Genomic DNA, 19,307 nt, shown 5'->3' with positions numbered 1-19,307 from the left:
TTTTTGTGGTCTTTTCACAAAATAGCCCTCTAATCTCCCATTATCCTCAAATCAGCCCAGTAGCCAGTAATTCTGTCCTAGCGCGAATCTTGGCGGACACGTGGCGATCAATCGGGTGGATGATGCAGTAATTAATTTGCATCTCCGTAGGGCCAACGGGCGGAGGATTCTACGATTGGGATCGAGCCACGTGTGATGGCAGGGGGCAATCCGTTAAATAGTCTCCATCGTGTGGCGATTTGTTAAGCTTTTGGTTCCAGAAGTTTCTTTAACTTCTAAGCAGCGATACCAGAAACAACGCCGGAGGTGAGCTCTGCATATAAATTTGCGTACGTTGTAGTATTGAGACCGTTGGATGGAGAATAAAAGCCGGATCCTTTTTTCCGCATACATTATATAGTATGCGGAGTAAAGTTTCACCGGGGTAATAAAAAATCAATTGCATTTATTTCCAGAGAAAGTGGCAATAACGTAAATTATTCTATTTTAAGTGGCAATTGGTTTCAATTCCTACTATCAAACCTTTTACCCCTTTTCTCTCTCCACTCCACTCACCTCTTTCCCCTTCTCTCTCTTCGATCTCGATCTCTTCCAATTCCGAGCAGATCCGAACCTTTCCTTCTGCTTCTCCTCGATCGGAAACCCTAACTAACCCTAGATCTCCCCGGAACCCTAACCGTAGCAGGGGAGGAAAGCATGGAGGAGGCATTGGAGATGGCGCGGGCGAAGGACACCAAGGAGAGGATGGCCGGGGTGGAGCGGCTGCACGAGCTCCTCGAGGCGACGAGGAAGGGGCTCTCGTCGGCGGAGGTCACCTCACTTGTCGATTGCTGCATGGATCTTCTCAAGGACAACAATTTCCGGGTAGCCCAGGGTGGACTGCAGGCTCTCTCGTCGGCTGCTGTGCTCGCCGGGGAACATTTCAAGCTCCATTTCAATGGGCTCGTTCCGGCCGTCGTGGAGCGGCTCGGGGATGGGAAGCAGCCAGTTAGGGATGCGGCAAGGCAGCTTTTGATCACTCTCATGGAGGTGCGACTTCGATTTCTCTCGGAAATGAAGATTTTTTTTCTAGACTTCGTTTCCCTTCTGATCTCTGTATTTGAAGAATTAGGAAGGTTCTAGTAGAATTTTAGTGGTTGGATTGGTGAAGGATGAGGGAGATTTGTGGAAATGCGGGGTGTTGGAATGTTTGGGGATCTTAGAGTGGATGGAATCGCTGGATCTGTTGATGCCTGAACTGCCTATCTCAAGTGTGGGGTTTTAGATCTTATTCGTCTTTAGATAACTACATAACAGCAAATAGTCTTGGATTTTTGCCTTTATATGGATATGCTGTCCTCAAATTCTAGTCAATTGGCGTCCATTGTGTTAATCCAGTATTTTGCTTAGATTGGTTGACCATGATAATTGATGATATAGTGGATCCTTGTTAGCTGACGGGTCATGATTTAGAACGAGGTGGTTGCTAAATACTTACCAAAGAAGGAACCATCCAAAGTCTCAAAACTTTGCTATTTTAGTTTTACATATTTTAGTTGTAATTTTATTTTTCTTCCTCCTGGACGTTAATGCATTCGTTGTCTAGCATGATCTTGAGTTTCAAAGTAGGGGCACTGTGTACTGGAGAAAAAAAAGCATCATATCTTTACTGTCATTCCATTTAAGGAATAACTCCGCTCATCTCTGTCTCTCCATTTTTGTATTGTTTTGTTTTGTTTTTCCTCTCAGTACTGCTTTTTTAACAGTATTATGTAAATTAGGTTTCTTCGCCAACAATCATAGTTGAAAGAGCTGGAAGTTATGCGTGGACTCACAAAAGCTGGAGAGTACGAGAAGAATTTGCCCGTACAGTTGCAGCAGCTGTTGGTCTTTTTGCATCTACCGAGCTTCCTCTTCAGCGAGTTCTACTTCCACCTGTATGTTTTCTTTTGATTTGCTATTTATGCTCTCTGTGTTCATATATATACTTTTCCTGGAGTTTGCTGCAGTTGATGCATTTGTTGCTTCACAGGTTTTGCAGTTATTGAATGATTCTAACCAGAGTGTCAGAGAAGCTGCTACATCATGTATTGAGGTTGGTTCGTTTTTATTTATCTGCTAGTTCACATATTCTTTAAATTTGCATAGGTTAACTATGGTTTTAGAGGATTATTTGTCATATATGTTGATTTTACCACCTGAGCAGCATGCTAATTGGCTTAAGTAATATTAAATTGGTATACTAAGTACATAGTTGTTCTATCTTCTGACGATCAATGTCCAAAAGTTAAAGCAAGAAGTAACACTTATTTTCAGGCAAATGACATGTTTGTCACAAAGTTGGTGATAAGCTATGATATCATACAACTTTTCTAGCAATGAGTTATTGGACATTTTCCCTTTTTTGCTGTGTCATTCGTCAAGGGTCACACTACTATATGATTGTAACTCTAATTATGGTCATTCAGTGTATAGTTGCTTACTTGCATACTTCTCTATACATGAGCATGTGTGATACTGAGATATTCAACACAAGTATGTGATTTTAACCAAAGAAATTTGATCTTAACAGAAACATAGGTAGATTAGATAATGCTTTTCACCTGGCTTCTATTATGTATCACAAATCATTCTTTTCACTTTTTCAAGCATTTCCTTTCCGACTGTCTTTAGAAATGGAATTGTGGTTCTGTAATGAGCCAAGCAACAACATTTTTCCCTTTTTGAAGATTTTCTTTTTTTGCAATCTATAGTCTCCCTGATGTAGCCTTGTCAAATCTTGGCAGTTCATATTAACATACAGTTGTCCCATGTTTTCAGACTTTTGGATGTCCTAACTTTACTGATAAAGCAATAAGCTGGCAAGGGAGTAAATGGTTAATAACGTATCTCAAGGAGCATGATTATATGACTTAATTAGTGAGAGAATTTAATTGAGCATATGTAAGAAAAGGAACCGGAAAAACTGGTGTATATCAATATATCTAGCTTCTTCTGAAACTTTAACCTTGATGTTATCAATGTACCGTCATGGAAAGGAATGTTGTGAACGTTGTTTTCTCCATCATTTAGCTTATTGATATGGGAGTCGAGAAGTTCACTTATTGAGGTTGTTAGTGTGGAATGAGCAACATCTTGATTCAATTAGTGAGCTAATGACTTGGCGGTCATATCAAGGAGGAGAATGTGACTGCTAATCGAAAATGACTCCATTGCTAAACCAAGTAAGCTAGAAAATGGGAGCTTAATTGGTCTTAATTGGTTCGTTCCAAGGGTTTTAGTTCTGTCAGCACACTGTGTGCCGGTGGCTTGCAGACGGAGACATGTGGGGCAGGTTTCCATGCCATTCGTCATATCCCATCATGCCATAAGGGAGCGGCAAAGGGAGGGATCAGTGAAGTACAGAGATTGCAGTGTGAGATCAATAGAGGGGGAGAGCATCAATTAGTGTGATAGGGCAGCTGATACATGATGAAATCCTAAGAAAAAAGAGAGGAGATGAGCCATATCAGGAGGCATTATAAGATGGGTAACTTATCATTCTAGCATTCTGCAACATGAGTGCATCAGTGGTACCAGTCGGCTTGTAGAATGCTGGGCAACACTTAAAAGTTAAATCCTGAGCTCTTAAGAAGGACTTTGTTAGTTGTTTGTTTTGATTTGTGGAATGGTGTAAGAATCTCCAAGTCTAGAGTCCTTTGTTTCATTTCATTGCTACTCTATTGTCGAAAGTGTAGCTTCTGTTGTTTTAGCTTAATACTTCTCCCTGGTCACTTGAAAATATGTTTCTCGCTTATCATAAAGGGAGAAAACAAGAAACTTCTTTGGCAATTTGTGGAGCTATGAATTGTATTTTTTGATTCTTTGTCTACTAAAGTAGAACAAAATATCATCATTCATTTTGTGAGTGCGTAAATTCTTTAAATTTTGCTGAGTTACTGACATCTTTCTGGAAATTGTAATCACATTTCCTGTAGAGCTGGCACCTTTGGATGTTGTCAGGGTTGCTTGTAGCAATTCCCATACTACTTTGAACTACTGTTTGGTGATGACAGCTAAAAAGAAAGCACTGATAAGTAGTTAAGTACATTAAAGCTAGATTTTCCTTCAACGCACCATTGTTGGCTGAGATGGCAAACCCCATAGTCATTGTTCTGAGATGTTTGATGCACATGCAAGATATGGCTGGAAAATTTCCTAACAATTTTCTTGAGATGGATGTTGTTCTAGCTAAAGTGTGATATCCGCCCTGCCTTGTATGTTCAATGAGATAAATAAATGATTGAGTTCTATATGAGCTGGACTTCTTTTAACTAACCTAATCTCGTTATGCTGTTTCCTGTAGGAGATGTACAAACATGTGGGGCCTCAATTTCATGAAGAATTGCAGCGTCATCATCTTCCTTCATCTATGGTAATATGTTAAGATTTGATATGTTACTCTAAGCCTTGTGTTTATGTGAAAAGTTTTGCGTGTTGTTTAAGTGTCTGTCTGCAACATGTGAGATGGCTTAGCATAGAGAAGCTATTTCGAGTTTCTGCACCAGAGATTACTTCTTGATATCAATTCTTGATATCTGCAGATGAAAGAGATAACTGCTAGATTAGAAAGGATAGAGCCAAAGGTTCGTCCATCTGACGGGTTTGGGGTTCAGTGCGTTTCCAAAGAAGTAAAATCTTTCAACACTAACCAGAAAAGAAGCAGTCCGAGAGCCAAGAGCACCCCAAGGGAAAGCTCACTGTTTGGAGGCAAGTTTAATTTTATTGAAAATTTAGCACATAAGTACTTACTTTCAATAGTAGTAGGAATATTTTTTTCAACATAGCTACTGAAGTTTACGCCACCTTTTATATTGTCGTTTCCCATGTTTCTTCATACAGTTCAATATTTCTACAATGTAAGCTGGGATATTACACTGTTTGGTTTTTGTTCTGTCCAAAATCATGTCATATTCATATGCAATGTGTCTACTTGTACTCATGAAAGTTAATCATGCTGATTTCTGGTTCTCAGCATATAGTTCGAACTTTGAATTGTCATCCTTATGGTGAATTTAATTGGTTCTTCTACTGTAGGTTTTATCTTTTACATTCTCACTAATATGCACTTTCCATGTACTATGCTTTATTTGAGGTCATTTTCCTCTGCTTTCTGCTACTTGTAACGACATATAATCAATAATATTGTATTATATATATATATATATTACAGGGGAAACTGATGTTACTGAAAAGCCAGTGGATCCAATTAAAGTGTACTCAGAGAAGGAATTAATTAGGGAAATTGAGAAGATTGCATCCACCCTTGTGCCAGAAAAAGATTGGTCACTCCGCATTGCTGCTATGCAAAGAGTTGAAGCTCTTGTTTTTGGAGGTAAAAGTTTGTAAGTTTATGTCATTATGCATTTCATGTGCCTGTTTACACTCTTACGATAAGGAAGTTGTTTTTGGTTGATCATTAATTTCTTGTTTCTGCAAAAGTTTAACTTCTTGTTGGGATACTTTAGGTGGATTGCATTTTTGCACATGTACTATTTTCGCCATTTAGGATCAGTAAAGTTTTTTGATATACTTTCTGCAAGATAACATTCATGGAATGCATAGTGTCTTCTGCCTTTGAAGACTGATGTACTTGGCTGTGCCCTCATAATCTTTTGTTCATAACAATGATCGCTTCAGGATAAGGATATGACCAAAAGAAATCATGTCAAGGAAAAATAATAAATTTGTCTATCTATGTTCCGCAAGTTTTTGGTCCCTGTCGTTGTTGAATGTCAGCAAAATAGGAAATACTTGAAGGTGAATCGGAAAAGGTTTTTGAATTACATGACTTCATGTTCTGCAAATTGTTGTGGTTGAATTAAGCAATACTCAGGCTTGAGTTAAGATACTCAGACCATTGAAAGCAAGGATGGTTTTGAAATTTCCATCTAATTACCAGTTCACCTAGATGTTCTGGTTTGTGTTTTTCTGGGTGGTCACTGACCAACCAAAAGAACTGGTCACTGTTGGTTAAATAGGAAAGATACTTTTTTCTGTGTCATTTGTTTTGGTTGTCTCTCGTTCTGATATATTACTGGAAGCGGAAGGCAAAATTTTACATGTGCCGCTACAGTGGCTTACGTGCTATTAGAAACATGAACCATGTAAAGCTTGACATGGATTCACAATTCCTACTTCTCTCTCATCATGGAACAGATTCTAATTATCGTGATTATCTCCCATTATAATTTTATTGCATCAGCTGGGTCTGGTGCTTTCTCAGTTATCTTTTTTGATATTTGTTATGAAATTTCCTTGAGCAAGTAGTGCACCTATATTGTGTAAATTGATTTTTTTTTTCAGATTTTGTGTTGCTTATGTTATCTTTTATTGAAAAGCTGATGTTTTCTATCAGGTGCTACTGATTATCCATCATTTCCCATGCTCTTAAAGCAGCTTGTTCCTCCTCTATCCACTCAACTATCTGATCGACGATCCAGCATTGTAAAACAGGTAATGCTTCCAACTTATAGGGTTTTCCTTTATATGATTTACATGCAACTTTTTCCTAATCTCTTCTTAATACATTTTATTTTTAATTTTTCTTCGGGGGAGGGTTAGAATGATAATTTGGACATAGAATTTTTTTGGTCGGGCTTTGACACAATAAAATGCTAAATAGGAAGTGCCACTGCTTTTTTTTTTAGCATGGCATAGGCTATGAAATAGTCAGGTATATTCCCAGCACAAAATTTGAACTTGCCAAAAAGTCAATTGCACCTCAAAAGTTTGAATCATATTCTTTATTTTGTACACTATAACCAGAACCAAGTAAGAAGCCATCATTGTCTCTCTTAATATTATGTATTTGTTCATAAATGGGACCTTAATGCATGATATCATTAATTTTATATCTGAATTGAGAAGTTGAGAGTTCTTTAAATCCTATTCCTTATATATGTAGATCCAAAATAGGTAGACTAGGCACAACTGTAAATTTTTTGTTTTCCTTTCAATCTGGAGATAGATGCCTCGGTTTGACTTTCATGCAGCATGATATTCATATGAGGTATCTAAATATGTACTTATGGTTATTCATTTTCAGTTTTGAAGTCCTGTATCTCTTTTAAACTTTATCTCATCTTACAAGTGGGCTTTAGGTAGAATTTATGGTACCTTGTATTATATGAAAGCTTTACTAGTGTTTTTAGGAATTTATTCCGAAATTATCTTTTTTGTTTTTTGGTTCTCCCTTTTCTTTTTTGAACTTCCGAGGTTTAACCCATACTAAAAATGATGAGCAGCAAGAAACTGAAATAAGAACGCAATGTTATGACTAGCTTGTGCGAAAAAGCCATCTGGTTAACGAGACCATTTTTGTCATAAAGGTTGAAAATAAATGTTGTCTATTGGTTGACTAGCATATTTTTTATAGAGGAAGTTCACATTTTCATGAGATTCTTATTTTCTTTTTCTTTTTTACCTCATTTTCTAGAAGCATATTTTGTTCATTCGCTATATCTGCATCTAAGTGATACACCTTTAGAGTTTAGACTCTTCTAGATTTTAGTATAGTTTCTCAACTTTTTTTAATTACAATTAAAACATCATCTATTGTTTCTTTTGTGGCCCCTTTTTATTCTTCCGATCAAAGTTCAACGATGAATTTATGTGGTCCTAGATGACTTCACGAAGATGACTATGTTGCAAAATTTGATACAAGAAGTTACGAGGGGACATGTCTTTGGCAGTTAGTACATCATGAAAAACATGGAACTTCATATGCAAATATGTGCCTCTATTGAAAATTTCATAGTGGTTCCTCTTTTTACCGTTTTGTCCATTTATATTTTTATATTGCTTTTTTCTTGCTCTTTAGATAGTGTTTTTTTTTTGGCTCCTTCATAGAACTGAAATGCATTCATAAGAGTGCATTATCAATTGTTGTGTTCTCTGAATATAGTAGCTTTCTGTAGGCTTGTCATCTTCTAAACATGTTATCAAAAGAACTTCTTGGAGACTTTGAGGCTTGTGCAGAAATATTTATTCCGGTAATTTTCAGCCAAACCTTCAAATTATGGATTTGGGTGTTGGGAACATTGCTAACTTGCTTGTATTCCTCAGATACTATTTAAGCTTGTTGTGATAACTGTCCTTGTGATTGCTGAATCTGCAGACAATTGCATAAAAACTGTAAGAACCACTGCCACCTGTTCTGCAATTATTATTCTTTACTATTATGAGGTTTCCTGCCTTTATTTCTTTTAGTAATTTGTGGCTTTATCTAGATGTTGCGGAACTGCAAGGTTGCACGTGTTCTTCCTCGGATAGCTGATGCTGCAAAAAATGACCGAAGTGCAATTCTTCGTGCTAGGTATGTGTATTTCCTATTTTATTGATGTTGAACTGCCTTCTGGAGTTGCTCAAGCTTACATGTCTGTTATATCAGGTGTTGTGAATATGCGCTTTTAATTTTAGAGTACTGGGCAGATGCCCCCGAAATACAACGTTCTGCTGATCTCTATGAAGATTTTATAAGGTGCTGTGTGGCAGATGCAATGAGTGAGGTAGGATATTACATTGTTACACTATCCTGTTATTCTGATAAAAAACATGTTGAACTCATTGTCAACCTAACAAAAAGGCATGGAAATTGCATTTTTTTTCTTGTATATGAAATTCAGAATATTAAGTATAATGTTAGTGTTTTACTGTAAATTGCTAAAAGTATTTCTTTCTTTGTCGACAAAAGGGCAGCAAGGCTGTGTTTCACTAGACAGAAAAGAGGAAAAAAAAACAGAACTCAGTTTTCCTCAAGGAATAATTAGACTTCAAAATACATCACTAAAAAATTATTTCATCCTTGCACACCTTTTTTTACGACCAACCTTGAATAACAGATTCTAAATAACAGTTTAATGATCACAAAATATACATCCTAAAGAAAACAATAAATTGCTCAAAATTTACATTTTATAGATCCTAACTCATTATAAGCTGAATGTTTTGTTTTAATCATTTCATCATCAATGAAGTTTTTCTGCAGTTGAATGTTTACTTTTAAAGAAAAAGGAGTTATTTTGATTTAACATGGCATTTGTGTCTTATTTAAATATCCATAGGTGCGTGCAATTGCAAGAACATGCTACAGGATGTTTACAAAAACTTGGCCAGAACGCTCACGCCGTCTGTTTTTGTCGTTTGATCCTGTTATACAGAGGGTATGCTGCATATTCTTTTATCTTTTTTATGTATCTTTTGTTAACATTATAGCTTTCATACTAAGGTATAAGCATTTGCAGATAATAAATGATGAAGATGGGGGAATGCACAAAAGATATGCTTCTCCATCGCTACGTGATAAAGGCATGCAGCTTTCACGTGCTCCATCACATGCTTCTGCTACAAATGTTCCTGGATATGGTACTTCGGCTATTGTTGCAATGGATAAGAGTGCAACTGTTGCTACGGAAGCATCTCTTTCTTCAAGCAGTCTTCTCTTATCACAGTCTAAGACACGTGGTAAAAGTTCAGAACGAAGCTTGGAGAGTGTGCTTAGTTCTAGCAAACAGAAGGTTTCGGCCATTGAAAGTTTATTGAAAGGTGTAAGCACATTGGACAAACAGAATTTTTCAATTGCACGCTCAACAAGCTTGGATCTAGGTATTGTTAAGATTCTTTGTTGAAATTGTTAGTTAGAAATCAAGTAATCAACAATAATTGTCATGTAGGTTCTAGGTAGTCTTCTCTCTACTTTGTGAAGAACTGTTTCTTTTAATGTGGTTATGGATCATATTTCATGACGGCTAATGTTTCCAGATGAGAGTTGCTTATTTCCTTTTCCTCCTAGTACAGGAGTTGATCCTCCATCTTCTCGGGATCCACCTTTTCCTCTTGCTGCTCCTGCCTCAAATCATCTATCTTTACAAAGTTCAGCATCAGTGGATTCAACTATGGCTAACATTTCAAGAGGTAGTATTAGAAATGGTGGTATGTTAGATGTCACGACTTCTCAGCTCCAGGCTTCAAAAGATCATTCAAGATCATCTTATTTGAGTCATCTGTCATCTGAATCTCTATCAGCTTTGTCAATTCCTTATATGAGAAGATCTTCTGAAAGGTTCCAAGAGGAAAGTAGCACTGAAGAGAATACTGATATCAGATCAACTAGGCGGTTTCCCAACATGCAGATTGATAAACATTTCTTGGAGATGTCATACAAGGATACTGGCTACAGAGATGCACATAATAACTATGTTCCAAATTTTCAGAGACCTCTTCTCAGAAAGCAAGTGACAACAAGGGCTTCTGCAAGTGGTAGAAATAGTTTTGATGATAGCCAAATCTTGGGGAGTGAAATGTCTAGCTATGTTGATACTCCAGCATCTTTAAATGATGCACTTTCTGAGGGTCTAAGTCCTAGTTCAGACTGGGTAGCCAGGGTTTCAGCTTTTAACTGTCTTCGGACTTTATTGCAACAGGGCCCAAAAGGTGTGCAAGAAATCACTCAGAACCTTGAGAAGGTCATGAAGTTGTTTTTCCGTCACTTGGATGATCCTCACCATAAAGTTGCTCAGGCTGCTCTTTCCACACTTGCAGAGATTATTCCAGCCTGTAAGAAGCCATTTGAGAGCTATATTGAAAGAATCTTACCTCATGTCTTTTCAAGGCTAATTGATCCAAAGGAATTGGTCAGACAACCTTGTGTAACAACGTTGGATATTGTTGGTAAGACATACAGTATTGATACTTTGCTACCTGCTCTTCTGCGTTCGCTAGATGAACAGAGGTCTCCAAAGGCAAAATTAGCTGTTATTGAGTTTGCAAATAAATCCTTCAACAAGCATGCAATAATTTCTGATGGTTATAGTAATAGTGGTTTTCTTAAGCTATGGCTTTCTAAGTTGGCACCTTTAGTAAATGGTAAGAACTCAAAGCTGAAAGATGCTTCAATTGCCGGCATCATATCAGTCTATTCTCATTTTGATTCAACAGCAGTCCTGAATTTTATTCTTAGTTTGTCGGTCGAAGAGCAGAATTTATTGAGACGGGCACTCAAGCAATATACTCCTCGTATTGAGGTTGATCTAGTGAACTTCTTGCAGAGTAAGAAGGAACGCCAACGTCTCAAATCCTTTTATGACCAGACAGATGTTGGAACTTCTTCTGAGGAAGGTTACATTGGCTTATCAAAGAAAGGGCACCATTTTGGTCAGTATTCAGCAGGTTCCCTTGATGGCGAAAGTGGGAGGAAGTGGAGTTCCATGCAAGAATCTATCATGCTTGATGCTTCTGCTGGTCAAGCAATCTCTGATGTGGCGCAGGAGCATATTAACCAAAACTTGGAAACTCGCAGTGAAACAGATATTCTTGTTGCTAAAAGCAGGGAATCAAAGATTCAAGCAAATCCTGTGGTGGAAAATATTGGTTCTTGGGCAAATAACCTTGAAAAGGCAGATGGCAGTGTGGAACGGGAGAGTTCTATCTCTACTCCACGTTTAGATATCAGCAAACTGGTCATTTCTGACGGGCATAAGGCTGTTGGGTTGACTCATGTTAGTGAAAGCATTCAAAATTCAGATCCCACAAATGAGAAACCTAATTCTGTCAAGAACAGTCCCCATATTGAGAATGGACCTAGCATACCCCAACTTCTTCATCTGGTATTTTCAAATCTTGCCTTCTTTTTTGTTAATTACTTTGGTCTTGTTTGATTTGAGGTTAAGCTCTGAACTCGATTAGTTAGTCTCGTTTTTTAGTCTTAATTTTTTAGAGAGTAAACTTGGTTAGATATAAAAAAGATAAAAAGATGTTTGGTTATTAAATCAGATTAGGGGTTCCTGAATCAGTTCAAGGGGGTCCCTAAATTCAAAACAAATAAGGCCTTTAAGAATGTGTTATTTAAGTCCTTTTTGTTGCTTGCAAATAGTAAATTGGACATTTTGGGGTACTGTTGTGCAGATATGTAACGGCAATGATGATAGTTCAAGTTTAGACAAGCATGAGGCATTACAGCAGTTGGCTAAAGCTTCTACAGTTAACGATAGATCCATTTGGACCAAGGTGTGCACCTATAGTCTGTACCATCTAATTGCTTTACCTGAACTAGCTTGTTATTCTAAATTTCGTGAGCTTATTTAATTATTGATGTCGTCATATTTCTATGAATTTCTTTTAATACTTTGACCTAATTTTTTAACCAATTGCTGGTGAAACCAATCTTTTGTCTAAAAAGAAAATCTGGAAGTATTATGGGATGCAAATTCAACCTTTTCAAACAATTAAGTGGCTTTGAAACAGAAGCCGAGTCTTAGATTTGTCTCTTGTTAAAAAGAAATTCATGAAGTATCATGGTGTAGAATTTCAACCTTTCAACAATTAAGTGCCTTGAAATTGAATCCAAGTCTCACGTTCATTATTAGGGATCATGGTGAACCAAAATATATTTTGGACTAAAGGACACGTCTTGCTGTGAATTGCTTTCTTCATGTTGGTTTGATTACTACTTGATTGGATATTTACTGATCTGACATTAAAAAACATATGTTAACTGATTCAAGTCAGATTTATCGATTATGTAGGGTTTTGAGGTGAAATCTTACACAGTAGCTATGCAAACATGCATTGTGAGTTCCAAACTTGATAAGTTGGTTCACTTTGAATGACTTGACTGGTTAGATTTGTTAATAGGCCATCGAACAATATTTGTAAATGTTGCACTATAATGGAGATCTAAGTGCCTTGGAGGCAAATACTGGATCAGACATGATTTTGGTGTATATATGGTTCCAATGATGATTTAAATAAGAATTCCTGCCTTTTATGAGAGAATCTACAGAATCTTATTAAGATTGTACTTGTCCATATATAGCACATGAATGACAACTAGGACAACTTGGCAAGGATTGTCGTGCCAACCCGCACGGGACACGCGGGGCAACACATACCATTTCGACACAGTGTCGGCACTTCAGAGGTTGTTTTGATGCGGAGGAGAGGTGGAGGATGCTATTGCAGCGGTCGAGGGGCAGAAGAGGTGGATTTCTTAGTGTGGAGGACATAGATTGTCACGGTGAAGGGCAGCTTGACGTGCTCAATCGTATGTGAGGCATAAGACGATCCACTCAACTAGATCCTCTTTTGAACCTCGACTCGTTAATAGGTTATTAAATAGTTCCAAACCATTTAATAAGTTGGATCCAACAAGAGGATCCAACTTAAATCCCCAATCCTTCTTCCTCCCAATCACCTAGGGGCATCCTGGCAGTGGAGATGAGATGGCTAGGAGAGAGTTATATATTTACAATGACGATAACTCAAAACCCAATTAAGTGTCCTGTCTCCCTCCCCCCTCTCTCTCCTCTTTGTTTTCCTCTTTTAAAGATTTTCTTGGTGTTGGCACAGTGTGTCAGCATGGCATGTGCCATTTTGATTGCCAACTGGCATGCCCCATGCCAACATCAAGTAAATCGTTTCAACTTGATATAAGATATGACATGTGCCAACAAGTAAATCCTTGCAACTTGGTATAAGACACGACACGTGCCAATAGCAAGTAAATCCTTGCAATTTGATATAAGATATATCTAGTTGCTTGTTGCAGAGACCTATGATTATTCACAGTTTCCAACTAAAAAAGATATTGACATGAACAAATTATCTGGCCATATCTTTGTGGAAAATTCCTGCAAAAGATAACACTCAAGGGTGTAGTATTTGCATGCATCCATCTACATAAATTTGTTTAGGCATCTATAAATGTGCATGTAGATCAAGAATGTATTTTGCATTTGTATTAGCAGATATATGATGAACCTTGATCATCAATAAAAGTGTTCTTTTAAGTTTTAGGGAAATCTATCAAAAATACCTATATTTTGCTTTTATTATAGTTTATATCCTTTCATATGGATATTTATCATTCGACCCTTGCATTTTGCCTAAAATTCTTCAAAAACACCTAGATTAACTTTATTCTTGCAGTAGTCAATGGAATAGAGAATATTTTGTTATTTTTAAAAATAAATAATTAAAATATATAAAATACCCCTAATTTGATTTTAATGATAGTCCTCTAGTTAATTTTACCTTAACCTAAAAAAACTTATTTAAGGGTATGGTAGTTATTTTGCACATATGGTTATCTTAACTCATCTATATAGTAATTGACAGTTAACAAAGCTAAGGGCATATTTTTGAGGAATTTTAGGTAAAATGTAGGGGTCGAATTATAAATATCTATATGGTACGGTGCAAACGATAATAAAAGTAAAAGATGGTGTTTTTGATAGATATCCCGAAATTTTAATGTATGGATTCTCTATGTTCCTGTCTTCTGTATTTATATGTTTGTTTATTCTTTTGCTATGTTAGAAGATGAAAAGATAAGTTTTATGTACATTCTAATCGTGGATTTATGTGTGTCAGTACTTCAATCAAATTTTGACAGCTGTCCTTGAGGTATTGGATGATTCTGATTCGTCCACGAGGGAGCTTGCTCTTTCTTTAATAGTTGAAATGCTCATCAATCAGGTCGATATGAAATCCATTGACATGTAAAAACTAGCTAGATCATTGCTTAATACATCATATTTTCCTACTAATATGTTGGTTCATTCCAGAAAGATGCTATGGAAGAATCAATTGAGATTGTTATTGAAAAATTGCTCCATGTGACCAGGGATGTGGTCCCAAAGGTATCAAACATATGTTCCCCTTTGAGAGCTACCTAGCTATAATGTCTTCTGTATCTTATTTCCTTCATTGTATTCCAGGTTTCAAATGAGGCGCACCAATGTTTAAGTATTGTGTTGGCTCAGTATGATCCCTTTAGATGTCTTGCAGTACGTATCAAAATTTAAATGGTTTTTCCTTTGCATTAGAAAAAAAAATCAAATTTCCTGTGCTTAATATTTTCCTTTTGTTGTCTATTCGTCTTGGTTGCAAATGCCATCAGGTTGTTGTACCTTTGCTGGTCAGCGATGATGAAAAGACACTTGTTGTCTGTATCAACTGTTTGACTAAGGTATTTCATTCTTGGAACTTAATTATTCATAATTCATTAATATGTTTGATGGTATTCCAAAATATTGTACTGTAGCAGCCAACTCACAATTATGAAATTCCTTCTGCTTTTCCTTTTACACATTCCCTATGAAGGGTACTTCAACATTCTTCCAGTGAAATGATTGCGCATGGTTGCCAATTATCTACTTAAGCGGGCAATTGGCCTGTATCTCATAGAGTAGTTGCTATGTCGCTATTTGCATTGGCAATTATGCTTGGCTGATGATTTGCTTCTCTTGGTATTATTTCCTGATGAGAAGTGTGTAACACTCATGAACTGACTCCTAAGCCAGATAATTCTGACTTTGTGACTTACTGACTTGTTAAAGTCTATTATTTGTTCACTGTAGTTATCAGAAATAACTACTCCATCAGTCCATCTGTGGTCTTCGGCAGCAATGTCTTGCCTGTACAAATCTCAGTTGTTGGAAATATCATTTCCTAAGGGTGCTATTTTTTATTGAAAGCAAATTGTACAATATAGCAGGCACAAAAATCAGATGCTGCCCATAATTACTGCTGAGAGCTACAATTAGCCTATTATGAGCTAACTTATGCACTACCTTATCTTTTGCTCTCCATATGTTTCAGGAAATGATATTTTTGTGTTGAAAATCTAGGACAACCAGAATCCATAGATTGTTTTCCATGGAATGCAGGAAAAGTAAACAGAAAGATCCTTTTTGTTTTGAAAATCTGCGCATCATATCAGGAGATATTCCAACTTGCTAATAGTAGTACGGAACATATCTTCATGAGACCTAATGTTTGTTAGTGATATGTAGGAGTAGTTGAAAAGGATAATCCTGAGTTGATAGATGATTGAAACTTCAACATTTAGAAACTAAATATTCTCTATATATGCTTAAGAATATTAAGGAATACTGAACCGAAGATGATTTTGTTTTCATTGTTAGAAATTTTCTTAGTAATTTTGTCCTGTCTGAGAAAGTAGGATTAGTATGTTGTTATGTCGAAAACAAGTCCTCTATTGCTGTGTTGGCCTGTTATTCTATTGATGAGGACCATTGCTACTACGGTTTGTTGCAATTGGGAAAATTGTGCTGCTTACTGAGAGACATGCTAGAGTGCTCTAGTTTGCAAGATAATGGGAATTAATTCTCATTTTAACCTTGTCCCACTTCTCAGCCCTACATGATTTAGATATGGTGCATAATGAGTGTTCTCAATCACAATTCCACTTCATATGAACATATAAGTGCTGAATGCAATTATGTTGCTGATAAATGAAAGAGAGTCTACTTGATCAACAAAGGGTTTCTTTTGCAGGTTTAAATTGTGATTTTCTAGTTCTATCAGTTAAACGAATAATGTTTTCTTGTATTCGTTTACAATTCTTTCGTAGGAAGAGAAAATGGCTATTGGTTTTTAACAGAAGTTTGTTCTGGCTTCTCCATAAATAATGATGGAACTATGGTGAGGTTACTATTCAAATGAGTTTTTGAATGGAGACAGGGAGATTATGCTAAAATTACTAGAAGAATAAAAATCCTAAGTTTTACATTAATGAAAGCTTCTCCCCCCTCATGACATGATTTCAAATTATAACATTAAAACCCTATTATCGTTCTGTAACTATGATATCATTTCCTGATGGGACTTGAGAATCACTTTACTTTTAGAAGCTGCGGATCAGTTTACAATTTTACACGGATATTATCATCTGAGAAATTGCAGAATTCAAGTGACTTCTCATAGGACACAATGGATATTGAATGTAACTTCTACTGCTTGTGACAGTAAGGCTTGCCCCTTACATCTAAAAGGTCACGGGTTTAAATCTTGGAAGCAACCTCAAAAATGAGGGTAAGCTTGTGTACATTTCTTCTCTAGGCAGGAACCTCATCTACTTGTGTACATTTCTTCTCTAGGCGGGAGCCTCATCTTTTCCAGTGCGTGGGTTATTCTTTTACATGATAGTTGGAATATTCCTTTGCTTTGTGGACACAACTTTGTCTGACCTTGAATTTATAAGGTTCGATCAGGAAGTATAATGAGTTGATCTGTTTATTATTTAGCTAATGTTATCTTGATCTTGTGCTTATACATGTGAAATGTTTGGAGCTTCCATATTATTTGTGGATGTTGTCAATGTAAATGTCTGTTGTCTGGGCAGATTGTAGAGTATCACCTGGTGCTTGTTTTTCAGTTGTGAAAATCTAATGAATTAGATTATCATATATCTAATAATACTTTTGTATTTCATGTTGAAGTGTCTGATATTGATCTCTGTTGTTCTTTTCAGCTTGTTGGGCGACTTTCACAGGAGGAGCTGATGACTCAATTGCCTACATTTTTACCTGCACTTTTTGAGGCTTTTGGCAACCAGAGCCCAGATGTTCGGAAGGTATAGAGTTCTCTTGCAACTATGCACCTTTCTCTTGTGATGCAGCAATAGTGGTTTTTCTTTTAATGCCTTGAAACTGTTTTAGCAAAATATTTCCCAAGAGGTTTTTGATGACTTCGATAATTGTAGTAGTACTAGTAGATACTCAAGAGTCAAGGCCATAATATGCAAACATGGGTAATTAAGTATTAGAATATTTTCAACAAGTCATGCCTATCTTTGTGCAATACATGGTCAATAAAACTCTTTGTAAAACTATTAGCTTTCATGCGGTTTACCCATGATAAGAGACTTGTACTGCTAATTATCTCCTTATTTCTTAGTTTTCATTTAGCTTTCTTGTTCCATCTTTTATATCATTAAAATGTTAAATCCAAGTCTCTGTCCTTCCATATGTTTCTGATCACAGTTGCTTTATTCTATTCTTCTTGCAGACTGTCGTCTTTTGCCTAGTGGATATCTACATCATGCTTGGCAAAGCATTCTTACCATATTTGGAGGGGCTCAGTAGCACGCAGCTGCGATTAGTAACTATCTATGCAAACCGCATTTCACAAGCGAGATCTGGTGCTCCAATTGATGCTAACCATTGACAGAGTGGTGTTATTCTTTCATTATATGTAAGTATTTGTTTGGATGAGTTGGGAGCATTTAGATTTCATTCTTTTTGTGTATTTGTATAGTAGAGACAAAATGTTCCCTTGAGTCAGGAGGGTGTGGCTTTTCCTGTGTGATATTTAGTTTCTGGTTTTAAGAAGGGCAAACGTTAGAGATGCCCGTGTGTTTAGCATTTCATACTGTACAAAAGAGTGAAAAGCGGCTTCATGGTTTTGTGCAAGAGGGACATCAAACTTTCCGCTGTTTCTTTGGTAGGTCGAGCAAGAGTTTGTTTGCCGGTATTATATCATGTTTGAAGGCCTGGTAAACACCATTGTTGAGTATGTAACATTTCCGAGATGCATTTCTGAAAGTTGTGTATTGGTTTATTCTTCAACTTGTGGTTTTGTAAATCTGTGGGTTTGGGCAGAATATAGACTCTTGGTACTACCAATATTCAACTCAAACTGGGTTCAATTTAATTTTTATTTAATGCCTGCTTGTTGCTTAGATTCACTAAAAGCGACCGCGTGACATTCTTTAATGGAAATTTCTGACGAATAATTAACGAAAGATACTTTACACGGTTAAATTGTCAACGTGTCCAAAAATAAAAATAAATGTGGAGGTCTATGTGCAAATATAGTTCATTTATGAGCGAGGTATAATTATAACTAGTAACAGGTTGCTTTTATATGGGTGAAAAAGGAGGTGGCTATCTTGAGGGGGCATAATTACCTTAATAAATTATGTAATTAATGTGATCCCTCTGTGCTATATATCCTTATCTACAAGGATAGTTTGGGTGATGGAAAAGATTGAGAATGGGTATTGTTTATGGGAGAAGAATTTGTAAGGAAATGGTAGATGTCGAAGGGTTGAATCGTTTAATTAAGTTGAATCGTTTAGGCTTAAAAATTTAGCCAGATTTTTACCTTTCTTGCGTGGGGTAGTGTATACTGGGCAGATGTTTAAAACCAGTTTATGCTGGTGAGTGCAAAATGGGAGAAAAATAAAGTTCTAGAAAGATATTTGGATTGCTCCTCTCTAGTTGTTAGATTTCCTTCTCTGTTTAATATGATCTAGGATGATCATGTGGTAATTGCTCAAGTTTGGGATGGTAGAGAACAGTATGGCAGAGCATTGGATGAGAGGATGATAGATGGAGAAGCAGTAGATGATCGTTGTTGGTGGTTCTCTTCTAATAGAATATTTCCGGTGAAATCTTTATATCGTTTTTTAAACAATAGTGGGCAATTGTTAAATGTTCTTCCTGAGATTTTGGAAGATTAAAATTCATCAAGTTGAGAGCATT

The 19,307-nt window shown here is 36.6% G+C and overlaps 1 protein-coding gene across 1 annotated transcript; it reads left to right on the top strand.

Moving 5' to 3' along the window:
* Positions 1-553: 553 nt before the first annotated feature.
* On the top strand, positions 554-18,389 carry LOC140783290 (CLIP-associated protein). The gene is made up of 21 exons (XM_073130118.1): positions 554-1,029; positions 1,761-1,916; positions 2,012-2,074; positions 4,325-4,393; positions 4,563-4,728; positions 5,192-5,353; positions 6,377-6,474; positions 7,938-8,012; positions 8,086-8,154; positions 8,250-8,335; positions 8,411-8,528; positions 9,084-9,182; positions 9,264-9,624; positions 9,817-11,624; positions 11,923-12,024; positions 14,389-14,493; positions 14,583-14,657; positions 14,736-14,804; positions 14,918-14,986; positions 17,294-17,395; positions 17,830-18,389. Exons 1-21 carry the CDS (start codon positions 697-699, stop codon positions 17,986-17,988), a joined length of 4,344 nt encoding a protein of 1,447 aa, XP_072986219.1. The 5' UTR covers positions 554-696; the 3' UTR covers positions 17,989-18,389.
* The last annotated feature ends 918 nt before the right edge of the window (positions 18,390-19,307 follow it).

Source organism: Typha latifolia, chromosome 3 (genome assembly GCF_019914945.1).
Source record: "Typha latifolia isolate L0001 chromosome 3, TyphaL0001v2, whole genome shotgun sequence".
NCBI lineage: Eukaryota > Viridiplantae > Streptophyta > Magnoliopsida > Poales > Typhaceae > Typha > Typha latifolia.
This window is presented reverse-complemented; position numbering and strand designations above follow the sequence as displayed.

Coding starts and splice junctions, on each gene's coding strand:
- LOC140783290 (XM_073130118.1), top strand. CDS start 697: ATGGAGGAGGCATTGGAGATGGCGCGGGCGAAGGACACCAAGGAGAGG. Junction 5,354..6,376: donor TGAAGCTCTTGTTTTTGGAG/GTAAAAGTTTGT, acceptor GTTTTCTATCAG/GTGCTACTGATTATCCATCA. Junction 9,625..9,816: donor CTCAACAAGCTTGGATCTAG/GTATTGTTAAGA, acceptor CTCCTAGTACAG/GAGTTGATCCTCCATCTTCT.